Genomic DNA, 24,612 nt, shown 5'->3' with positions numbered 1-24,612 from the left:
CTCCATGCGATTTCCATATTTTTGGAGCCCTGAAGAAAGACATTCATGGCTGAGAATTTGCTTCAGATGAAGAGGTGCACACCTGGTAACAATCATGGTTCTGTAGCCAACCACAGGTATTTTTCCGTAAAGGCACTGATCGTCTTGCATGTTAATTGGATAAATGCATTAACAGTTATGGTGATTACTTTTTAAATAATAAACAGTTACCTAATTTTTTCCATCTGCTTCATTTTTATTTGACTGTCCCTTATATTATCAAGCCCAAACTCTTTCGGAAAAAATAATCCTTGTCCTTCAGATCTGCGTATCTCTTTCACAAACCTAACAGCATCTTCCTTTTATGCCCGTACCTTAACTTTTTCTTGCATTTATTCATTCTGTAAGACACAGTTATCAAAAGTGTCATATTCACTAAGTCAAGATGATAAAAGTCAATGTAAATTGAACTATAAGCAAAAGTCTATTGTAGGTTCTGCATTCTCGGAATAACTTTTTCTATTATCAGCTCATTACAAAAGACAATCAGTTCTTCCTGAACAGACTTAGAACCACACAAAGTCTAACTTTAGGCACAAGATTTAGTTACAGTACACATGCAAGAAAAACCAATCTCATACTACAGTCAAGTGAGACAGTTGAAAATGAGCTATGTATCTATCATACATACTGTTTTCAGCAGATTCTACAATTAATAAGAGTTATAGCTAAGTATTTTTACCTATGCTTTCTATTGTTATTTTCACCATCATGCACACTATTAGAATATTTTTATGGAAAACATTAATTGTTGTACACGTTTATTATTTAAATGCACGAAAATTATTCCATTATCAGTTTTCTAAATCAGTATCACTCAGAAGCACAACTGATTCTTTTGCATTAGCTGTCTCAAGGTATTTTGTGGTTTTAGTTCCTTTAAATTGTCTAGGCTGTTCCACCTGCTTTCTGTTTAAAATCTTTTATTTCAACTAGTACTTCAGTATATTAAGTCTTGATCACTATCAATCACCTGAGTAACTCTCTGTGGTCCTTAAATTCTTTAATGAATCTCAGGTGTACCAAAATAGACAACTGATATCTTCTTTGCTCCCCTGGTGCCTTGACGTATACTTTTTTTTCAGGAGGCTTGCAAAATGTGTATTCCCAACAAACAAACAAAAAAACACAAGCTATGCACACTGCACAGAAACTTTATTTAAATTTGTAAAAAAATTCCCGGAGAATGATTTTCATGAAATAACAATTGTTTCACAAACAAACACATTACTGGTTCATTTCACAGATAAAAAACTGCTGAACACAGCTAAGTATTTATTATGAAAATTGTTAATGCTGTGTTTTCAAATGTATCCCATTTTCTTTCAATTAGGAACTGACAAAAAATAGATCATCGTGAGATAGTTGCACACAACAGGCAAGCAAATATAGTACACAAAAAGTAAGTCTTACGCTGGACAGAAGTGGCAACAGCTTAATAGTAATAACATGAGCCTTCTCAGTGTGGAGTACAGTAAATATTGTCACTACACAGTTGTTAATTAGAAAGCTCACCACAAATTATTTCCTGGAACACATACCTACCACAAACACATACCTACCACAACAGACAACAAAATCAGTATTTTCTCTCTCTCTCTCTCTCTCTCTCTCTCTCTCTCTCTCTCTCTCTCTCTCACACACACACACACACACACACACACACACACACACACACACACACACAATTACTTGTAGTTGGCTCTGTAGGCAGTGAATCAAGTACAAGTTTACAACTGTTCTGTATTCATATTATGTGCACACAGAGCAGGTTTCAACATTCTGGGCATGAAAATGGAAATAGCAGTGGGATACATTAGACGTCACATGCAGTTCGCCAAACAGTTATCATCTAAATCTTAAAACTGTTGCAGTCATTTTTGTAAATAATGAAAGATAGGATTTGATGATGGAAGACATGAGTTCTATGGGCCTTTGTATTCAGTTTGTACATCTGAAATGGAAGAATGTACTGAACAATACACTGCACAAAGTTCCAGGATGGTGGACAACCCGCATGAAGTAAATCAGTGGACTCTATTTATTACCCTACATGAAAGTCGATGCAATCTTGGCCATCCTTTGCAATATGTGTACAGTGATTGTTAGGAGCATGTGGTTTTTATAGACAGCTCTTGCAAGAAATCACCACTTTCCTTTGGTTTTCTATCTCGACATTCTTCACTGATGAATTAACCTCTGACTGGGATGGCCGTGTCACCTACGTATCATCATCTGCAAGCTGCAGAAAATACTGTACACAAGAATATTTTACATCTACATCTACTCTGCAAACCACCGTGAGGTCCATGGCAGAGGGCACATCCCATTGTACCTGTTATTAGGGTTTCCTCCCTTTCCATTCATGTATGAAGTGTGGGAAGAATGACTGATTGAATGCCTCTGTGCATGCAGTAATTATTCTAATCTTATCCTCAGAATCCTTATGTGAGCAATATGTAGGGGATAGTAGCATATTTCTCGAGTAATCATTTAAAGCCAGTTCTTGAAACTTTGTTAATAGACTTTCTCAGGATAGTTATATCTATCTTAAAGAGTCTTCCAGTTCAGTTCCTTCAGCATCTCCGTAACACTCCCCTATTTGTGCTGCCCTTCTCTGTATACATTCAATATCCCCATTAGTCCTGGTTAGTACTATCTGGTACGGCTCCCACACACTTCAGAAATACTCTAGAACCAGTGGCACATGTGATTTGTAAGCAATCTACTAATAAACTGAAGTCGACCACCTGCTTTACCCCAACTGAACCTATGTGACCATTCCATTTCGCATCAGTACAAATTGTATTTGTATGAATCAGCTGATTCCAACAGTGACTCACTGACATTAGTCATAGAATACTTTGTTTTTTGTTTTGTGAAGTGCACAAATTTACATTCTGAACATTTAAAGCAAGTTGCCAATTTTTCATCACTTTGAAATCTTATCATGATCTGACAGCTTCTTTCAGATAGTACTTCATTACAGATAACTGCATCTTCTGATATTTCTATTAATATTGTCTGCAAGATCATTAATATACAACATGAACAGCAAGGGTCCCAACACACTTCCCTGGGACACACCCAAAGTTACTTCTACATCTGATGATGACACTATCAGAGATAACATGCTGCTTCCTCCCCCAAAAAGTACTCAATCCAGTCATAAATTTCACCTGATACTCCACATGATCATACTTTTGACAATAAGTGTAGATGTGGTACTGAGTCAAATGCTTTTTGCATGTCAAGGAATAGAGCATCTCCCTGGCTTCCTTCATCCAAAGCTTTCACTACGTTGTGTCATGTTTAGTGACAATATTTGGGCAGGTATTACACTTAACAGCAAAAATGCATTTGTTACTCTTGTACAGCAAATTGCATTTTGGGTACAAGAGCATAACACAGAAGGCACAGTAGAGATCAAACCTACTTGTCTCATTACTAACAATTGTGGTTGTAAACAAACCTTTCAATTTTTAATTTCAAAATAAATTACTAAAATATGAGGCCGATAGTAAATTTTGAATAAAAGCATGATGAAGAGAAACACTTAGCTAGCAAAATGTACACTCTTTATGTGAGTATTAAGCAAACAACTTTCTCTCTCCAATGTGGTAGAGAGGGTGAGTGGCAAATGGCGAAGGTGGAAAGTTGAAGATAAGAGTTCTGGAGTCCCCATGTAAAGTGATACAAGCTGGAGAGAGGATACTGTATAGTTTCTCTGCCTGGATGCCCACTAGAGAGCACAAGGCCACCGTTCAGTCACAAAAAATTCCACCTTTTACATTTTGTTGATGCATTTGGGAAGCAATGTATTGCTGGGACTGGAGCAAATGGCATCTCTAAGAAGCAGATTTAGGACAAGTAATGAAATATAGGCAACTACATATAGAAAGGAATGTGAAGTAAACAAAATCTGAAGGATGCAAGATAAGCCCCTACCAGTGCACCAGGTAGGGAGAACAAAGCTCTTGGTGCGAGTTGCTGTTCCACCGTTGCCACGGAAGCTGCTCCATCTTCAGGTGATGTGAAAGCAAAACGCAGCTGGAGCCTGTTGCAGCTGCTGACTTCACTGCTAATGGGTGAATAATTGCTTTTGCACTCTAATTCCCTAGGCATCATGCTTTACATAGCTGCTCGATTGCTGAATGGCTATAACAAAATACCTTAAATTGCATGCCTAGGTAGGTGCTGAATAATGTATATTTAATTTTTTATTGCAAAGAAATTTTCCCTGAATCTGCCAGTCAATGAAAACACTGAAGAAGACCTGTGTACTACGTACTGGTAACTGACAGCCCATAGTCCACTGTGACAATCTATATACTAGGACACCATAATTACAAGTCCTAAAAAGGAGATTGCAAGAACTTTACTTCTAGGGCATGTAATTCATATCAAAAAATTGAGCACTTACATAGTATATCAACTCAATGGTATTTCTCTTCTCTTTGTACTATCACCATTCACTGCCTGTACCTACTGAGAACTATGGCAGTGATCGCAATTTTCTGCTGGTGCCCGGTACTTCCAGAAGATCAAGCTCAAAGCAGCAGTTGTGTGCAGTACGGGTAATATTGCAGCTCCCCATACTTTTCAGTATTACAGCATTAGTCTTACAGGCATGCAAAGCTCACCTTAGATACCTGCAATTTGACAAGTGTGTTGCAGATGTAACATGATCAATGTTTGGTTCTCTGCAAGCACTCTTCCCTATTACTGTTCGCCAAAATATGGAAAATATCATCCCCCCGAAGATACAGACATTGAGAAGGAACTGTTGCACAGCCTAGCAAATTGCCATATTGATATCTCCTTCACTACTGTTTGTGAGGCATACGAAAAGCCTTCATATACTGAACCAGTTTTTAATACAAGACATGTTCAGAAACTTATGTAGTAGATTTTTATATATCTTTAGAAAAATGTACATGGAAAAAATTATGGGTAAGTGTTGATACACTTGTTGACTATTTTTCCACATCACCACCATCCTGTACTATGCATGTGATGAGCTGTGGCACAAGCTTCTTTGCGCCCTCCTTGAAGAATTCTCCTGCCAGCTCCTTCTCCCATTTCAGAACCTTTCTGCATCTGCCTATCTGGTGACAGTTTAATTCCAGTAATGCATGCCTTCAGGGAGAAGAAAAGATGATAATCTGGAGGCACCAAAGTCAGGGGGATACAGGGGCAGCACATGCTATAAAGTTCCTACCAGCTAACGATGTTATTGTATTCAGCGGGGCAGTGTTGAGTGTGTGCTCTGAGACGGTAAACGAGTCACAGCTGTCAGACAGCTTCTGTGCCAGCCACCAGGGGTTCTATGTTTTGTAATACATTTTTACATTCTCTTATATTTTTTATTCTTTAGCATATGTATTTTTATATGATTTTGTATGTTCCATGCTTTTACGTTCTGTGATTATGTCTGTCAATCTGGGATACAGTGTCGGCGACCATTTTTGACTCGATCCTTCCTTAGTTATATGCATATTCAGAACGTTTCACCTGCTAGTTAACTTTTCGATTCAGACTTGACTTGGGGAGTAACTGCTTGTCCAATCTGTTCAGCAGATGCAGTTACCATAATAAAACAATTTTGTTCTATTGAAACCACCAGACCCAGTTTTGTTCGTGCGAAGCAAACACTCAAATACAGGCATTCTGTTCATAGCACCTTTACTACAAATCATTCTAATTAGCAAAAAAAATTCAGTAGGTGTTATTCCTTCCGCAAGCTGGTAGCCGATTGCCACACATGGCTTTCTTAGTGGGATTTCTTACTGGCATCTTTCATGCACCTCGACACTATAAATGAATTTATGTACTACAGTGTTCCTGAAATACTTGCTTTGGTTAGGAACTCACCCATTACCACTCAGTGCTGCCAACCGTCAAATAAACAAAAAGCCACAGCCCATTATGAACACAGTAACTCACTTTCTGAACATGCTTCATACACATTCATGTTCCAATACATACATGTAACCCACAACATTATTCAGGAACTGAATGGAATATTCAAAGTTGGGGGACAGAAAAGGGAAGAAGAGTGAGGAAGGGAATGGGGGTAAGATCCACATATGCTTGTACTACATCACACGCTGACATGAAGATCGTTTCAAATAAGTACTGTAAAGTTATCAGCATTAATTCCAACATATTTTTCTATAATAAAGACTCAATTTTAGACCCACAGCCCACTTCTGGAAGAAAGCTGAAATTAACTTACATGTACCTTTTCTTATTGATAACACTTTTCTGGAATTCCTCACTACCATTTTAATTCACCTTGTACAATAAGAAAATACAGTGATGTAATAGCATCAAAATACAGCTAAGATAGAGAACAAATAATTGATAATACTAATAACATGATAAAATAGCAGTAGCAAATTATAAGCGAATTCTCATACATTACTATTCTTTATGCAGACAGCACAGTCATACAAAATTTGACTGTGACTAATTTATTCTCTAACACTGGTACTCACTGATTACAGCTAATGGCAGAAATGTTGCCAATTCATTTGTCTGCTTTTTGAGTATGGCATTACCTCCACTGCAGTGTATGGTACATTTTATTTTTTATATTCTTATGACTCATTCTGATGGAATTCACATAATACAGTTTTGTGTTTGTTCAGATTTCTAAATTGTTCATTATCCTCCTGCCCTAAAGCAACACTTACCTCCGAAACACAAATAATTCACTGAATCACTCATACTTTCATCACCGGACTATTAATTCAGTGACTGATGTGCCAATGAGTGACCTAACGGTTTCATTAATGCAAAAATCAAATTTTAAGTCAAAATTTTTAGTATAACAAAATACTTACAAGCACTTGCTACTTCTAAGAACAGTGCCTCCATTTGTGGATGCAGAGCATGTACCAATGAGTGGCCATTGATGACAAGTGCAAACGAACTAGTTGGGTCCATCTCGTCATTACTGAGACCACCCGCACTTGTCCCTCGCTGGTATTCCGATTCACTATTGGAATGCATAAAATTTAAAATTTAGTATGACAAATTGCTAGAGCCATAATTCAAATCAGAATATAATCTATTCTACAAGTACTAAATGGAACAATTCCCTTTATATGTAAGTGTGGAAATTTTTGGCCATACTACATCAACACTTTTCCTGCATTCCAAACAAAGAAGTAGGGACGCAGAAGCATGGAGGAGGGGGGGGGGGGGGGGGCAGGAAGATGACAATGAATTATCATATTGGAGTGGTTTGAAAGATCCTTATCAATAGGGAAAACTGGTGATGTTTTCAAGTGGCAGAATATCAGGGTAGCAAAAATAAGAGGCTGAGGTCAAAGCTCAGTCACAACAGTTTAAGCTTAGCAAACTAAAAATGTCACGAAGACAATCTTACAGCTGAAATACATTTTATTTTTGCATTCCAAACGAAAATCTTGATGGTCTGCTTTACATGGAACAAGTACAGATGGGATGCTTACCAACCTGCACTGTTGACAGCCTACCAACAAAACGTACTACATGCGATAACAAAAACAGACTGCCAGTTACATGATGCTACCGACTGGAGATCACCAGGCTCTGCTGGTATGTGATCAGCAGGCGAACTCATTATGTTGATTCCAGGCTCTGACACTGAGAAGCACTCAAGTCTTGGCAGAGAATGGTGTGACTGCAGCTCTGCTCAGGTTAGCACTGATCTCCTGTATCCCTGAATCCCTAGGACCCTAGCTGACTAGCAGAGGCCCTACTAATGGTGCAAGTTTCTAAGACATTCATATTCTGGCCCATATCAAAGAAAATTGGGAGTTACAGACTGTGGGAGCTCCAGGCAAAGACTTTAGGCCATGGGGCTCATTTTTTGCATGGACCTTGGAAATTCAACTGCTTCAACTACTTTTTTGAGCCTGTAAAATGAGGAACTCAATGGACGCACGAAGGTTAGTGGAATTATGCAATATCAAAATGGGGTATAGAATGTTTAGCAAAAATGTTATGAAAATCAAAATTAAAATCAGGTCAGTATGTAAAATTAGGAAAAGGCAACCACTCAGCCATAGGAGGTGGTGGTGGTTAGTGTTTAACGTCCCGTCGCCAACGAGGTCATTAGAGACGGAGCGCAAGCTCGGGTTAGGGAAGGATTGGGAAGGAAATCGGCCGTGCCCTTTCAAAGGAACCAACCCGGCATTTGCCTGAAACGATTTAGGGAAATCACGGAAAACCTAAATCAGGATGGCTGGAGACGGGATTGAACCGTCGTCCTCCCGAATGAGAGTCCAGTGTGCTAACCACTGCACCACCTCGCTCGGTCAGCCATAGGAGATCAACACTTTGAGTATAGGACCACATAACAGGAAACAACATTCACACTAGCTTTCGAGCACTACCTCTTTTTCCAGAAAAAGTACACACACACACACACACACACACACACACACACACACACACACACACACACACACACACACACTGCAAACTCATGTGCCCACAGCTTGACTTTACTACAGGTGAACAGAGCATGGTGCAATCTCACACACAGATATATTGTGAACAAGAAGATTAAACACAATGTTACAGACATAGAAAGAATCTCTGACAACAGCCTAACTGTTTTAAAAATCAATAAAAGATACGGCACAGGAATCATTAAAGCCCATACTGACAGAATGTAAAAAAAAACCTCTATGAGAATCTACAGAAACTGATAAACGACAGCAATTTCCTCTACAAGTTGTCAATTGGGAATTTTAATGTGAAAATAATGCTTCTTCAGTAAGAACTCTTTTCAGTATGACAGCAAAAATTGACAAATGTCACATGTTAGTCAAATTTGGTGATGATAACATTTTGTCTTTAACATATTCTTCTGGAAGATACCAAACAGCAATTAGATTTGGCAAGAATGCAATGGAATTAAAAATGAAATTTACTTAATTTCGGCAAATAATAAATCAATGGTATAGGATGTGATAGTCATACTCCAGTTTTTAACTAAATATGTATGCAAAACTGGATACCACCCACGTCAAAAGGTAGGAAGCCAGAAATGCAGATTATAAGAATTTATTTAAAAATGGAAATACCTGATTAAATTATCATCACAAACAAAGAGAACAAAAGAAAAGAAACTCTCACATGTAACAAAGTCACTACAAAAGTGAAGGTGCAGATTCTGAGCAAACAATAAGGGGATCAAAATAACACATGCAAATATTTCTTAAAGAGGACATGAGAACATATAATTAAATCTCAGCGAGAAAAACAATGGGAAACAACAGTAACATGAAGAAAACAGAAGAGAAAAAACATTTGTTGGGTAGTCATCCCACATGATCAGTTAAAATGGTTGGTGTCTCAATATTTAAGAATAAATGGTTACATTGGGAAACAGGAAAGAATACATGTTAATAAAACATATCTGAACAACCTTCATTTTGCAGACATTATACTGGTTGGCCCTTATGCAGATGAGATTCCACGATGACTGGAAGAACTTAACACAGCAAGGTTGAAAGGAGACCTATAAATCGGTTACCATTAGACTAAAGTCATCCATAACCTATCTACTGATATGCAAATGGCACAAGCTAACAAAAAGGTGATAGAACCAGTTGACAATTTTTAGTAATTAAGGAAGCTGACGACAATGACTAAATGAACAGTAAGAAATAAACAGAAAAATAAATATGGCCCTTAGATAGGGTTTTCACAACCAATCTTCCAATGTTCCTGAGAAAGTGCGTATCACTCTTCACTTGTGGCAGCAAGACATGTGAAAAGTATCCAAAACAGGGGAGTTACTCTGTAAGCAATGGAGAAATGAAGGCCGAGAATAGTTGGGAGAGACGGGAAAACAAACAAACTTACCAGAGAACACATTGGAGTTGAAGACGCATTACAACTGTAATGAAAATGAATTGAAGATGGGCAAGACACAGAGCCCAACAAATTGATGGTAAATGAACCGAAGATGGTCTTTGCTAGATTTCAAGAGACAGGGAAAGATCAAGGATACAATCTAATGGAAGCTGGATAAGTGAGTTTACAGGACAAGGAAGACCAACTTCAATGCATACAAATGGAAAGCATTATGCACAGAAACTTCTGGAGGAGATCTTTATCCAGAATTGGTGGCAAGACAATGTGGTGGCAAGAAGTGATAGATATAAAATACACAGTAGTGTAATGACATACAAAAAAAATCCTTGAAAAGCCACTCTCTAACTAAAAAGTTACAGGCACCCAAGTGATTTGGAGGTAAAGTACATTGATCTCTTACAATATCTGTCCCCTACATCGAAGTTAATGATACAAAGATAAAATAAGAAATTTTTTAAAAAGTTGTATCGGCTGATAATCCACCTTTGCAATAGTTCAGGTTACAACCATCTGATCTGATTTTCCAAACTATTAAATACAAATAAATATCTACAGCTACACAAAATTCTTTTTGTATTATAAGAAACCAATTATAACAGCCGATCACCCTAGCAATCTGATTCAAGCAATTACAAGAAGAAAATATAAAATTTTGAAGTATAAGCTTAACCCAACATCAGTACATTCAAAAAACACATCTCAGTCCAGTCTAATTTATTTCAGACCCTCATTCATTCATTCATGTAAGTGAAGATCTTTGCCTTAAGGCAAAATAAAAAATCAGATGTGCAACCACAGCAAGCAATCACATGTTCTGTTTGTTATCTAAGTATGAAGAGTACCTTTTTTTTTTAATAAACTGTGCTATCATGAAGTTAGGAAATTTACTTACTAAATGGCAACAGACATAGGCATACATAGAAAGTGGCACAAAAGCCAGCTTTCAAGACTACGGGTTCTTGAAAACAGAAATGTAAAGGTATTGGTTCAAAGAATAAAAAATATTCAGGAATTAAGTGAGAAAATGCCAGACACCACATATGAAGGACAGTTTAACAGATCCTCAGTCTGTCTTGCACCTATCCTCCTCTGTCCACTATCTGGAAGACTTTTGTTACTGAATTCTTGAATAAACTTCATTCCCTCAATCTTTTTCTTCCTTCAAATGGATGGAGGAACATTTTGTTCCAAAACTTACTTGTCAGTGCTTCTGATACCTTTTTGTGTGCATCTACTGCCAGTCAGTAAGCAGAAGTTTATATCTTTAATGAGAACAAATTTGTCTGCCTTAACATGTCCTATCACATGTAAAAAATTTCCACACAAACTTAAAGTAATTCATACCATATTACATTCAATTTACAGAAGGAAAAGATATATAATATATATTTTTCACCTGACAGGAAATAATGAAATTATGTTACCTGAAAATAGTTAGTGTAGCTGTATGGGTTTCTCTAATGAACATTAAGATGAATGCAACATCTACTCGTCTGAAATATTGCAGCAGATTAAAAGTCACATTAAATAGTAAACATTCTCAAATTTTGTGAATTATGAGGTTCCTTCATATTGTTCTGTTTCTGCAGTATCTCTGAATCTAGAGTAATCTTGATAAATTTACATGCCCCCTTGCTTTTCCTGTGGTCAATCAAACCTCTTGATTCCTAAAACATGAGAGCCATTCACTTTTCCATCAGTGACTGCTAATAAGCTGCTGGTTTCCAAGCTGTTAGATGTTTTTACTATTTTTGTTCTCTAGCTATATGTTACTTCGTCAAAAACTGATCCCACAATGACATTACAATTAAAAAAGAAGGAAGTATAAGAAAACTGCTAGAGTTCACAACCATATCAACAACACACAACCTCTAGTGTGACATTATTTGTTTAAAATAATGTTGAAATTTTGAAAAACAGGAGAAAGCAGTGAACACTGATGAGCTGAAAAATGTATATTCACTGGAGGCAAGATGAGATCACAATGTAGGCAGCAGGTACCATTAAAAATAGGCACTGAGCACAATAAGAGATTACAGATATGGCGCTGTGCAACAGGTTGGTGTTTGGACATAACTAAAATGGCAACAGATCCATTGTTATCTCGTATTAGGAGGAGGAAGGTGAAGTCACAAAGGAAATTGTAGAACACTACTGGTTTGCCTCCTTTGTTTGAAAACTATCTCTCTTTTCTCTCTTCGTAGACTGACAGGAGAAATAATTTAATAACCACACTGACGTTTGCAACTGCTTAGCAACTTGTCTACCCTGATGTTACTTGTTTTAGGAATAGGGACTGTAGTTATTTTATTTCTGTGACCAGATGTCATTTCTACCATCACATTATTATTATTATTATTATTATTATTATTACACTGCACTTGAGAGTGTATTGTGTGTGTGTTTTGTTTCCCAGGTTTAGAAGTAGAATGGAATTTAGGATTAAGCTGGTCCTTTGCCAGTGGGATATGCCTCCCCAATTAAAAATGCCCACTCGAGCTGACTAGGTCATGGGAATGTAAATGATAATCAGATGACTGACTGGATCCAATAAATGTCTGGCTCATATCAGTATTTTTCAAAGTTAGCATGCTTCATGTTGAGTTATATTAAGCAGGATTGTAAGGCCTTCTTTCCACACAGTACACTTATGTAGCCCATTTTTGGGTGTATTACTCTCAAATCTTACACTAGAAAAGACTGAACATCAAAACCGACCATTATATTCTGTCAGGTTACTCTGCAGCACACATTTAACAAATTCATATAAAACAAAAGATTTGGAAAAGTAAAAATATGCAAAATCATTTGGGCAGGGGAAGAAAAGGGGAAGGGAGGGCAGCGAGAATATGCACACCAGCAATTTCCATCAGCTGTGCAGGATACTTAATTCACAAATCTGCTCATCATCATTCTTTTTAATATTCCAACAATTCCGTAACTTTCTTTTAAGTTGTGTGTTGCTGAATAGTTGAGAATTAATTTTAAAGTTAAAAAGAATTTTAAGTTAAACAAGAAGAAAACTTTGAAGATTTATTTTAAAAAGCTCAGAAGCATCTACATATTGCACTTATGGAACATGTTACACACTACACTACACATCAGAAAGCAAGCACAAGTCCAGTCCAGTAACCACGACAGAGAGATCAGGCTCAAGATGACATTTCACAATCAGAGAAACACGAAATAGACAGAAACTCACAGTTCCTTACATGTCAATGTTTACATACATTGTGTTCAGCACCCATTTGTGCATTGTTAGTGCATTTCATCTGCAGATGAACTAAAAGAAAAAACAGATTATGTAATAGTGTATAACATTAAGACAGGCAAGAAACTCAAAGCATGCTAGTTTTATCAAACTGTGCAGATATGCTCTAATAAAACCTCCTCCCCCATTGTCGGCTACAGTGATTTATACAAAACTGCAGAAATAAAGGTACAAGTTGAATGATTCATAATTACTCTTCCAAAAGACACAGTAAAATACTTACATGATCTGTCAATTACCGATATCAAACATGCTCTATCTGTTATAAAATGAACTTAAGTTTATATCAATTGTCAGACAACAGTTACAATACTGCAAGCTGCTGAAACTAAATACTCCTTCCTCAGAAAACAAAATATCATGAAACCAAAATGTCCCTTGAGAGTGATTTGCACATATCCTCTTTTTTATCGCACATCCCCATAAACTTGTCAGGAAGATTCTTCAACTTAAAACAGCTGTGAAATGTATTAGGTGTCACAACCAGTTCAGCAATCATTAGAAATTTTCACGTAGCACAAATGTAAGTGCTGAGTGAAATATATTGATTTTTCAGTACACAAACAAAAAGGAAAGTTATAATTTCATGTTTCAGCAGATTTCACAGAATGGTTGGCGAAATAGAATATCTTCACATTACTTTACCAAACACCATACTTCACATAAGGCAAGTGATATAATTTTCACATGCTTTCATTCTAGAATGATGATATAAAATACATACCCAGAGATTTTTTTTTTTTTTTACAAATATTAATTTGAATAAATAACTGATTGAAACAATAATCAGAGTCTACAATAAATTTAAACTCTTTCTCGTTTTTACGTTGTGCACACTGCATTCATCAAAAATTATTTAGATTCACTATCTGTTGCTTCTGAGAAATCTCTCCAGGACAAAGTACACTTTCCTGACTAATGATGCCTCAATTATCCAACACGAATAAAATCAGAGATATACAGCAAGCATGGCAATATTATCCAGAGACCACTGTCTATAGTCAGGTATGATCAATTCCCAAATTTGTAATTACCGATTATATACTACCAAACAACTGTATGAAATGCAGTGGATCCCATTTCGAAAATAAAACACTCTTCAATCTCTTCTGCTGTGAGTTGTATGATCAACTCATGTTAACCTCAATGTTAACTGTGTGTAATTATCCCACCAGCCTAGTTCAAATGTAGATTTCCAGGCCATTACATCTAAACTTGGTATTGCTGATCCAACTTCTGAGAACCGTAGTACTACACTGGTCTTAAATGTATTGATCAGCTACTGTGACAGAACTATAACTTCCTCAAATCATGCCCTGAAATGAGGTCCATTCTGTTGGATATATTGCCCCCCCCCCCCCCCCAACCAGAATAGCTTTTAGTCACTCTCCCCATCTTCACAATATCCTCGTCAGACCCCTTCCTCCCTCTGCAACCATTTCTCTACCCTACGACTCAACCTGTGACTGTTGTCATTGTAAGACTATCCCGATGCACCCCACCTTAAAGTTCTTAGGTTTCCATATCTTGTCTGGTGCAGATAACAAAAATTTGTCTTTTCTTCTCATCCTGTCCACTGCGCCTGTCCTGATCTGCAGATCTGTGAGACTTTTCTGTAACTCTTCCCATTTTTTAACCTCACCAGTCCTTTTCCTTCATCCCTCTGCCTTCCGGTTCTATTTTTCTGCCAGAAGAAGAAGCCACTGATTCCAAAAGCTCAATCTTTTATGTTTTTTCTCCTGCAGCCAATTTTTGAGTAGATTTTTTATCTATTCACATCATGTATCCATATAATTTCTGGTTTTACTCAACTCATTACACACACAAACACACACACACACACACACACACACACACACACTAAATCACACATACGTGTGTCCCTATAGATGACATATTGGCAGCTCCACACATTAACGTCATAATTCAAAACTGTCAGCAAAAGAAGTTTAAAAGTATAAATCCAAATTTACTTCAATTTTTTTGAAACTTCACAGATAAACAGATACAGATGAAGGGAATTAAACATCCCATTCTAGAACACACTACCAGTTTCAAAAATATACTTTGGGGCCTTAACAATGTTTATCTCCAAAAAACATTGTAACATAACTTACGATTCTTTTCACTGGTGAAAGATTTCCTTTGACAACTTATGGTATTCTGAAGATTGGTATTGCTGCTGAAGTTCCGGTGCTACAGATATGATTTTTATACAGGGGAAAAACAGCATAGTAACAATTCTAGTGAACATTATAACTAATGATGTTAATACTTAGGAGCCATCACTAAGTAAAATGTCAAAATTTGAAAATTTCCCCTCTTGTGGTTGTGGCTACGGCTTTGTATGTATGTATTTATGTATGTACATACAAGGTTGGTGGAAATAAGGCTTAATAAAACTGCATAAAAAATTATAAATCATCCTATACTTGGATGAACTTCATATTTCTTGCTTCTATATTATTATTATTATTATTATTATTATTATTATTATTATTATTATTATTATTATCTTATTGTTATAAAATAATCTGTAAGTCTTTATATGATTCTGTTATATTTCAAAATATTTTCTTTTGAAAAGAATAATGCATAATTTTAATACCTGATGACAGAATATGTATTACACATATGAGGAAGAAAAAGCCCAATTTTGTCTACAAGAACTAACTGGCACACGAAAGCAGCAGTAGTTCATTCTGAAATTAGTGTCCCGCATTCAGAAGCAAACAAAAACAGGTGCTACAAAATAAGGAAAATGTCAAACATAAAAGCTATCAAAACAACAGAATATAAAACAATAGGAACGTGAAGACTATAAACTAAACTGCGACATATAAGAAGACCAATCAAAACTTGTATCTAGGAAAGATCCTGCAACTGAAATTGAGAAATCATGATTTATAAAAGTGCAATAAAGCACACATATTCAATCAAAAATTAAAACAAAAAACTTTTTCCAACTAAAAAGAAACAAGAAAAGCAAAACTTATTTTTTAAGCAATAAAGCTAATTTTATCAAATGGAAAGTACCAACTTTTTATTACAGTATCACAATTTAAAATTCACTGTAAATACAGATTTACATCCCAGCTATAGGGATGAATAACATGAATCCCAAGGCTTTAATTTAGATTACTTATAGTGTCACCAACACAGTGCATTGAAGTCCTTCAAGAGAGTTCCCTACGAAAAGCTAACTGAACTACTACAGAAAGTATGATGCATTGCAGGCTGCCACACATTGGTATTTATGTGTTACTAAATACACGAAAAGACCAACTGATGGCACTACATCTGGCCAGTTAACTGAGTGTAAATTCCCACAATGTATCATTGCTGTTCCACACACAAGTAAAAACACAAGAAAACTGTTTGTAAAACATATCATAAAAAGAAGTTTACACTGGACTTAGTACAGGTCATTCTCATAATAACAGATACAGAAGATGTTCTGTTACTTGTGATACAAACAAGAAGATTGCACATTATTGTGTAAGCTGAAAACATCTCTCACTGGCACATATGGGCACAGGTGTATTTTTTTAAGAGAAACAAAGACATTGGCTGCAATTGGGCATTGATATAAATTTAACAGTGACAAGTGAAAAATTATGCTGGACTGGAACTTAAACCCATGTTTCCCACTTGATGCAAGTGGACATGTCTGACGGAACAGACACCACACATATACATAGTAATATCTATGAGCACAGGAAGCACACGGTAATTTAGCGCGGATAAACACTGCATCAAAAATCTCGAGTAGCATTTGCATAAATGTTCGCGCACGCGCGTGTGTGTGTGATGCCTAATTCAGAAGAAGACCTTTTGACCGAAAGCTTACATGTTTAGCAGGTTTTTTTTGTTGGGCCTGTCTGTGTCTCAACATTTCCACTATATGGCGAATAGCAATTCATCCTTTTCACAATACTGTCATTATTCCATCCTGGATTTTCCATGGTTTGTTTTAATCTGACACTGATATCAACATGATAGCACACTGGTGCCTATTCACTGCCCAATAGCTCTCAAGTACAGAGATACCAGTCTCATGCAACTGTGTTTCATGAGCTTTTCAGCACAGCTTGTAAAGTTATTTCCAGACTTCTAATTATAAACCATTGCAGACCACATGATGAACTCACTTTCCGTGTGCCCAGAAAACCAGGACATGACCCAACAACTGGTGTGGATAACTGAACTATCCTGAAGTTTGATCTATCAAAATTCATAATATCAACCCCTCCCCCGCCTGCCACTCCCAAATTGGTTGTTGTTTCTGTGACATGCTTTATGCTCATGCAGTACCCCTCTTATAGAGCACAAGAAACTCATCTTTCAGATCAAAATGGATTCTGTACACAACTGTCTTGTGAAAATTGGTCACTCGCCATTCAAGAGATTCAGAGTGAAGTAAATGAGAGCACCCAAGATTATGCCATATTCTGCTTACGGAAGGCATTCGATACAGTTCCACGCTGTTGCCTTGTGAGCAAATTATGAGCTGACAAATATCAGAGCACCTTTGCAAATGGATTCAGGACTTTTTAGCAAATTGAACTCAACATGTCATTCTTAATGGGGTGAAAACATTAGTATACACAATATATGTCAATAACTAGCAAGCAAACCTGGCAATGCTTCACAACTGCTAAATATGTATGGGAATCAGATGTTTGTCCTAATCTCCATCTCCACCCTCTCTCTCTCTCTCTCTCTCTCTCTCTCTCTCTCTCTCTCTCTCTCTCTCTCTCTCTCCCCCCCCCTCCCCCAATCTCCTCCCAGCCCCTCTTTTGCCCATCTTCTCCTCCCCCCCCCTTCTCTGTGCATCACCTCCTGCTCCCCCTCTCAGTCATTTTCCTCTTCTCCCTCTCCTTGTCCATCTCCTATCTCCTCCCTCCCCTTCTCCATGTTTGTCCCCCCCCCCCCCTGCCCACTTCCTCTTCCTCCCCCTCCCTCTGACGTTTGAGCCTTGTTTACTGTTGTTGCAAAATAAACCTTGATTGGAAATTTGAAGTCACTTAAAATGAATGGGTAAATCTGTTAGGATCATTGGTATACGGGGCATGAGAGAGACCTACCCAGGTGCTGGATCTGTACAGATAGTAACTTCAGTGACAATACTTTGCACGGTTTTAATCTACGAATGTGTATGATCACAAATTTTCGGAAGTTTGATTTTCTGCAGCAGTATTCTAATAATAAGCAAATAAGCCATCAACACAACCTTCCTATTTTACTGAAACCGACTGTGTGGAATAAAATGAAACAGCACATTGTTGTGCAAGGGTTGAAACTTAAATAGTGGCAACTATTTATTCACAACCGATACAAAAGAGTTACATGTTTGCACCTTCGAAGTAGTCACCAGTGTTGTGTAGAACCTGATGCCAGTGATGTGGAAGGTGTAGTATACTGTTAGCAGGGCCTGTTCTGTTGATGGCGCGAATGGAGCTGTCTATTGCATGTCAAATCTCTGGAACAGTTCTGAAGCGAATGCCACGAAGTGGTTCCTTCATCTTTGGAATCAAATAAAAGTCACAAGGACTTAAGTCTGGGGAGTATGGTGGGTGGTACAGTACTCCCCAGTCCCACCGACCCAACAGAGCAGCCACAGCTTGCGCTGTATGCACCCGCACATTTTCATGCAAATGATGGGTGGTTTACGCAGAAAGTGTCACCGCTTCTTTTGCAAAGCTGGTTGCAGGTGATGCTCCAAAAATGAACAGTAATATTGTGCAATGATGGAATGCCACGGAGGAACGTAATGCGTTAGGATAACACCGTCACAGTCGTACATGAGAATAACCATACTGGGGCTCTGATGCACTTTAGACTTTCGCGGCGACCCACAGTGACACGATTCGTAGGATTGACACTCCAATTTTGGCTCGTACGATGTGGCCCATCTCTCATCCAGTGTTACGATATGGTGTAAGAAAGCCTATCCTTTGCACTCATAGCGCTTCACGTGTGTGCGAGCAGCATCGTAACGCATCCATTTCTGCATTTCTGTCAAGTCACGCAGAACCCATCGTGATGCAATTTTTCCCATGCCCAGGGGTTCCTTCAGGATGCGAAGCACAGTCATAAATGCTACTCCGGTTTCATGGGCGAGCTCACGAACGGTATGGCGTCGATCACTGTCCACTAACGCGCCAACAGCATGCACTTCTTCAGGGACACTAGGATGACCTGCCTGATGCATGTCTGCCACAGTTTGCTGATCTTCGTTGAAGGCTTTTACCCAATGTGCCACTGTTCTGTACAGCAATGCCGATTCCCCACACACGTCTTGAAGACCTTGATGACACTGTCGCACGATAGTGTCATCAAGGTCTTCAAGAGGTGTGCGGGGAATCAGCATTGCTGTACAGAACAGCGGCACATTGGGTAAAAGCCTACAACGAAGGTCAGCAAACTGTGTGTATGACCTCTGGCACATTCAATCTTGATCCAACTCCGCTGTTCCTGTTTTGAAAATGCAGTGACACCATTACATTAAACCGCTCACTCACAAGTGACTGTATTTCCCTCGATTGTGCGTACGCCGGTGACGTGGGACGGGTGAGTCCATTTGCTCGGAGGTAAGGTAGGTATGTCAATAACGTGTGCTATCAGCAACAATAGCAAATTCCAATGCGTAGTGTCCCAACAGCAGTGTTGCCACTATTTAAGTTCAAACCTACGTATATACAAAGTTTATATCTAAAAACAAAGATGATGTGACTTACCAAATGAAAGTGCTGGCAGGTCGACAGACACACAAATAAACACAAACATACACACAAAATTCAAGCTTTCGCAACAAACTGTTGCCTCATCAGGAAAGAGGGAAGGAGAGGGAAAGACGGAAGGATGTGGGTTTTAAGGGAGAGGGTAAGGAGTCATTCCAATCCCGGGAGCGGAAAGACTTACCTTAGGGGGGGAAAAAAGGACGGGTATACACTCGCGCACACACACACATATCCATCCACACATATACCCACTATTCATGGGTCGCCTAGAGGAAGCCTTCTTGGTTACCCAGGCCTGCCAACCCAAAGTTTGGTACAGATTTATTGATGACATCTTCATGATCTGGACTCACAGTGAAGAAGAACTCCAGAATTTCCTCTCCTACCTCAACTCCTTTGGTTCCATGAGATTCACCTGGTCCTACTCCAAATCCCATGCCACTTTCCTTGATGTTGACCTCCACCTGTCCAATGGCCAACTTCACACGTCCGTCCACATCAAACCCACCAACAAGCAACAGTACCTGCATTATGACAGCTGCCACCCATTCCACATCAAACGGTCCCTTCCCTACAGCCTAGGTCTTCGTGGCAAACGAATCTGCTCCAGTCCGGAATCCCTGAAGCATTACACCAACAACCTGACAACAGCTTTCACATCCCGCAACTACCCTGCCGACCTGGTACAGAAGCAAATAACCAGAGCCACTTCCTCATCCTCTCAAACCCAGAACCTCCCACACAAGAACCACAAAAGTGCCCCACTTGTGACAGTATACTTTCCGGGACTGGATCAGATTCTGAATGTGGCTCTCCAGCAGGGATACAACTTCCTCAAATCCTGCCCTGAAATGAGATCCATCCTTCATGAAATCCTCCCCACTCCACCAAGAGTGTCTTTCCGCCGTCCACCGAACCTTCGTAACCTCTTAGTTCATCCCTATGAAATCCCCAAGCCACCTTCCCTACCCTCTGGCTCCTACCCTTGTAACCGCCCCCGGTGTAAAACCTGTCCCATGCACCCTCCCACCACCACCTACTCCAGTCCTGTAACCCGGAAGGTGTACACGATCAAAGGCAGAGCCACGTGTGAAAGCACCCACGTGATCTACCAACTGACCTGCCTACACTGTGACGCATTCTATGTGGGAATGACCAGCAACAAACTGTCCATTCGCATGAATGGACACAGGCAGACAGTGTTTGTTGGTAATGAGGATCACCCTGTGGCTAAACATGCCTTGGAGCACGGCCAGCACATCTTGGCACAGTGTTACACCATCCGGGTTATCTGGATACTTCCCACCAACACCAACCTATCCGAACTCCGGAGATGGGAACTTGCTCTTCAATATATCCTCTCTTCCCGTTATCCACCAGGCCTCAATCTCCGCTAATTTCAAGTTGCCGCCACTCGTACCTCACCTGTCATTCAACAACATCTTTGCCTCTGCACTTCTGCCTCGACTGATATCTCTGCTCAAACTCTCTGTCTTTAAATATGTCTGCTTGTGTTTGTATATGTGTGGATAGATATTTGTGTGTGTGCGAGTGTATACCCGTCCTTTTTCCCCCCCTAAGGTAAGTCTTTCCGCTCCCGGGATTGGAATAACTCCTTACCCTCTCCCTTAAAACACACATCCTTTCGTCTTTCCCTCTCCTTCCCTCTTTCCTGATGAGGCAACAGTTTGTTGCGAAAGCTTGAATTTTGTGTGTATGTTTGTGTTTGTTTGTGTGTCTGTCGACCTGCCAGCACTTTCATTTGGTAAGTCACATCATCTTTGTTTTTAGATATATTTTTCCTACGTGGAATGTTTCCCTTTATTATAACCATATATACAAAGTTTGTTTGAAATTATACGTAATTAGAAAGAATATAGAAGAAACAATTTGTATAGTGGTTTAAATGTCTTTATGTCATAGCTAAAATTGACTGTGAGAAACAAAACTAAACCACACATTTTCACAGCACAGCATTTTTCTTTCTTGCAGTCAGTTTTAACAGAAACCTGTACATTACTGTTTAGAGGGGGAAAAAAAACTTATATCCGTCTCAATGTTTATTACAGTATTGTGCCAAAGTTTGAAATAAATTGCTGATGAACTTTTAGGGATGTCTGCTAACAATGTTTCTCTTATTTTATGAAATGTGCAGCCGATGTCTGTCCAACATTTATTATAGTAACATGTAAAAATCTAAACTAAATTGGTCAAGAATCTTTTCAAGATTTTTTGTAACAATATTTAAGTATGAATTGTCTTTATTCAGTATTAAAGATAATTATTTGCGGGACATGTTACAAGCTCTTTGGGGCTGCTTACAGGCACTGTTTTTATATTCAGAAATGTTGGAACCTAGGAAAATTTCAGTGGAATGCCAGAAGACCTGCGGAGAACTAATGCTTGGTGCAGGGATTGTCTGTTTATGCTCAACAGAAACAAATATAGCACAATTCATGTTAAAAGGCAGAAGGTCCCTTATTGTTTTTGTTATACAATGGGCAACGAATGATAGTAACCTATATAGTTCAGACACTATAACGTGGCAGTCAACTCTGAGAGTAAACAAATGAGAACTTAGACTGTTTTAGGGCAAACGAAGGTTAGAAGAAGACAGACCACCTCCCTGTCACAAATCTTGCTGCCTACCCTCATGTTATGTAGAACATGCAGAAAATCTTCAATTTTCATGGTCACAGTTTGATTTTTTTTCCCCGAGGTGTTAATTAAAACTTTATGACTACTCTTTGTACGTATTGCAACGTTCATATGAAGAGGGTTTCAAGCCTTACCTCACAGAATAAACCTTAATGTGGAAACAAATGTCCAGCTACGCAGAGTGTGATCAGTTTTCGCAGTATGTTCTTGATCAAACTAGGGCTTTATAAGTAACACACACACTGCCTGACAAAAAAAGTGAAGTAGCCAGATGACATAGCAGCTGCCAATGTAACTTCATTCAAGTACGCACTGTCAGTGGGCATGTAAATGATTAGAGTTGCAATTCTCTGCGAGAGGTAGAACAGCTAACAGAATGCATTAGTGTTGTTTGTGTTTTTTATGGTTACCAGCATTGGTAGGGTATACAAGGGGCATGAACAGCATCAGATGTTGAGTGATCACTGAAGGACATGGGATCCACATACTTGTGCGAATAGCAATATCAGCATCTGAGAGACTTTGAAAATGGCCTCATTGCGGGTCTCCATTTGACCAGCTGGTTGAATTTTGCAGTTTCCAGATTTGAGAGATATTCGGAGATGGCAGAGGCCTGATGCTAGACTGCTTGGGAACCTGAGGGCAGACATACTTGTCATTAAGGATCCAATCTACCATGTCTGACTATCACAAGGTAGATTCACCACACTGAGTGCCAAGTGCATCATAACCCCTTCAACACCTGTGTCTGCCATCTGAGAATAAGTAATGTACTCCCTACAACATTCTGCATCGTGTCACACTATTATTGGAGACTATCAGCAGCAGCACTGAGGGATTAGCATTCTATGTGTACGCTACCATTAACAATACAGCACAAAGGGTACATTTGGGTTGGTGCTGTAACAAGGAAACATGGACTGTTGATGAATGGTGTTGCACTGTGTTCAGTGATGACCAGCAGTGCAACACTACCACAGATGACCACCGTCATCATGTACGGTAGCAACCAACTCCAATGCTTGGAGAGGCACAGCAGCGTTACTCCTAGTGTCATGTTTTGGGAAACAATCAGGTATGACTTCAGGTCACAGCTGGTAGTGACTGAGGGAACTCTGATGGTACAATAACCTTAGGCCCTCATGTGTAACCTCTCTTACGAGAATGTGAAGGTTCCTTTTTGAAACAGGACAATTCTTGTCTACACAAGGCACATGTTTCTACGCACTGCCTGCATGGTGTTTGAGCTACTCCTGTGACCAGAAAGATTCGTATATCTGTTCCAATAGAAAGTGTGGGATCAGCTTGGATCTCAACTCTGACCCAGTGACGATATCAAGGATCAACTACAACTATTTTGTGAGCCTGTTTGCTGCAGGAGTGGATACAGCAGCCTTATGACACCCTTCTCAACTGAATCAGTGCATGCATCCAAGCTATGTCATACTGATAAGTGGGCTCATACCACCAAGTTCTTTCTAAATGTGAATCGATTTTATAATCAGTGAAATAACATCACACAGCTTCTCAATCTGTGATGTTTCATGCTGTTTCCTCCTCCCCATCTGGGTGTTTCCACAGAGCGGCTAAAAGTGGGCAGTCCAGCAAGATGTGGATGACACTCGTATGTGAGCCACGGTGACACCGATGCGGGTCCTCGCGACAGAGGAGACAGCCATGTGTTAGCCACGTATGGCCAATGCGGAGCTGGCAGAGAACCACATAGTCCCTGCGAGAGGCCGTATGGAGGTCTTCCACACATTCATAGTCTCTTCAAGGGCAGCAGTTTGCTGTGCGTACTGCGATTATGCCATTCCATCTCCCACAGCCGAAAAACCTTGCAGCCTTAATAATGATCGCAGGTCAGTTGTGGGGATGCCGATCTGCAGAAGCGGTTTCCGTGTAGCCTGCACGGACAGCCTGTCGGCAAGTTCATTTCCTGGGATTCCGACCTGGCCTGGGGTCCACACAAACACCACAGAATGGCAGGACTGTTCCAGGGCATAAATGGACTGCTGAATA

General features: G+C 39.1%; 1 protein-coding gene and 1 non-coding gene across 4 annotated transcripts in view; both read right to left on the bottom strand.

Moving 5' to 3' along the window:
• LOC126412042 (phospholipid-transporting ATPase ID) overlaps window positions 1–24,612 on the bottom strand; it is a 583,312-nt gene that overhangs the window by 51,240 nt on the left and 507,460 nt on the right. For all 3 annotated transcript variants that reach the window (XM_050081421.1, XM_050081418.1, XM_050081419.1), the window contains exon 16: window positions 6,888–7,042. In XM_050081421.1, coding sequence (XP_049937378.1) covers window positions 6,888–7,042 — 155 coding nt within the window. The remainder of the gene's footprint in view (window positions 1–6,887; window positions 7,043–24,612) is intronic.
• Trnae-cuc (transfer RNA glutamic acid (anticodon CUC)) lies at window positions 8,273–8,354 on the bottom strand. The gene has a single exon. It is a non-coding gene; the product is annotated as a tRNA-Glu (tRNA).

Source organism: Schistocerca serialis, chromosome 7, assembly GCF_023864345.2.
Source record: "Schistocerca serialis cubense isolate TAMUIC-IGC-003099 chromosome 7, iqSchSeri2.2, whole genome shotgun sequence".
In the NCBI taxonomy this organism is placed as follows: domain Eukaryota; kingdom Metazoa; phylum Arthropoda; class Insecta; order Orthoptera; family Acrididae; genus Schistocerca; species Schistocerca serialis.
Note: the sequence above shows the minus strand (reverse complement) of the source record. Positions and strands in the feature narration are given on the sequence as shown.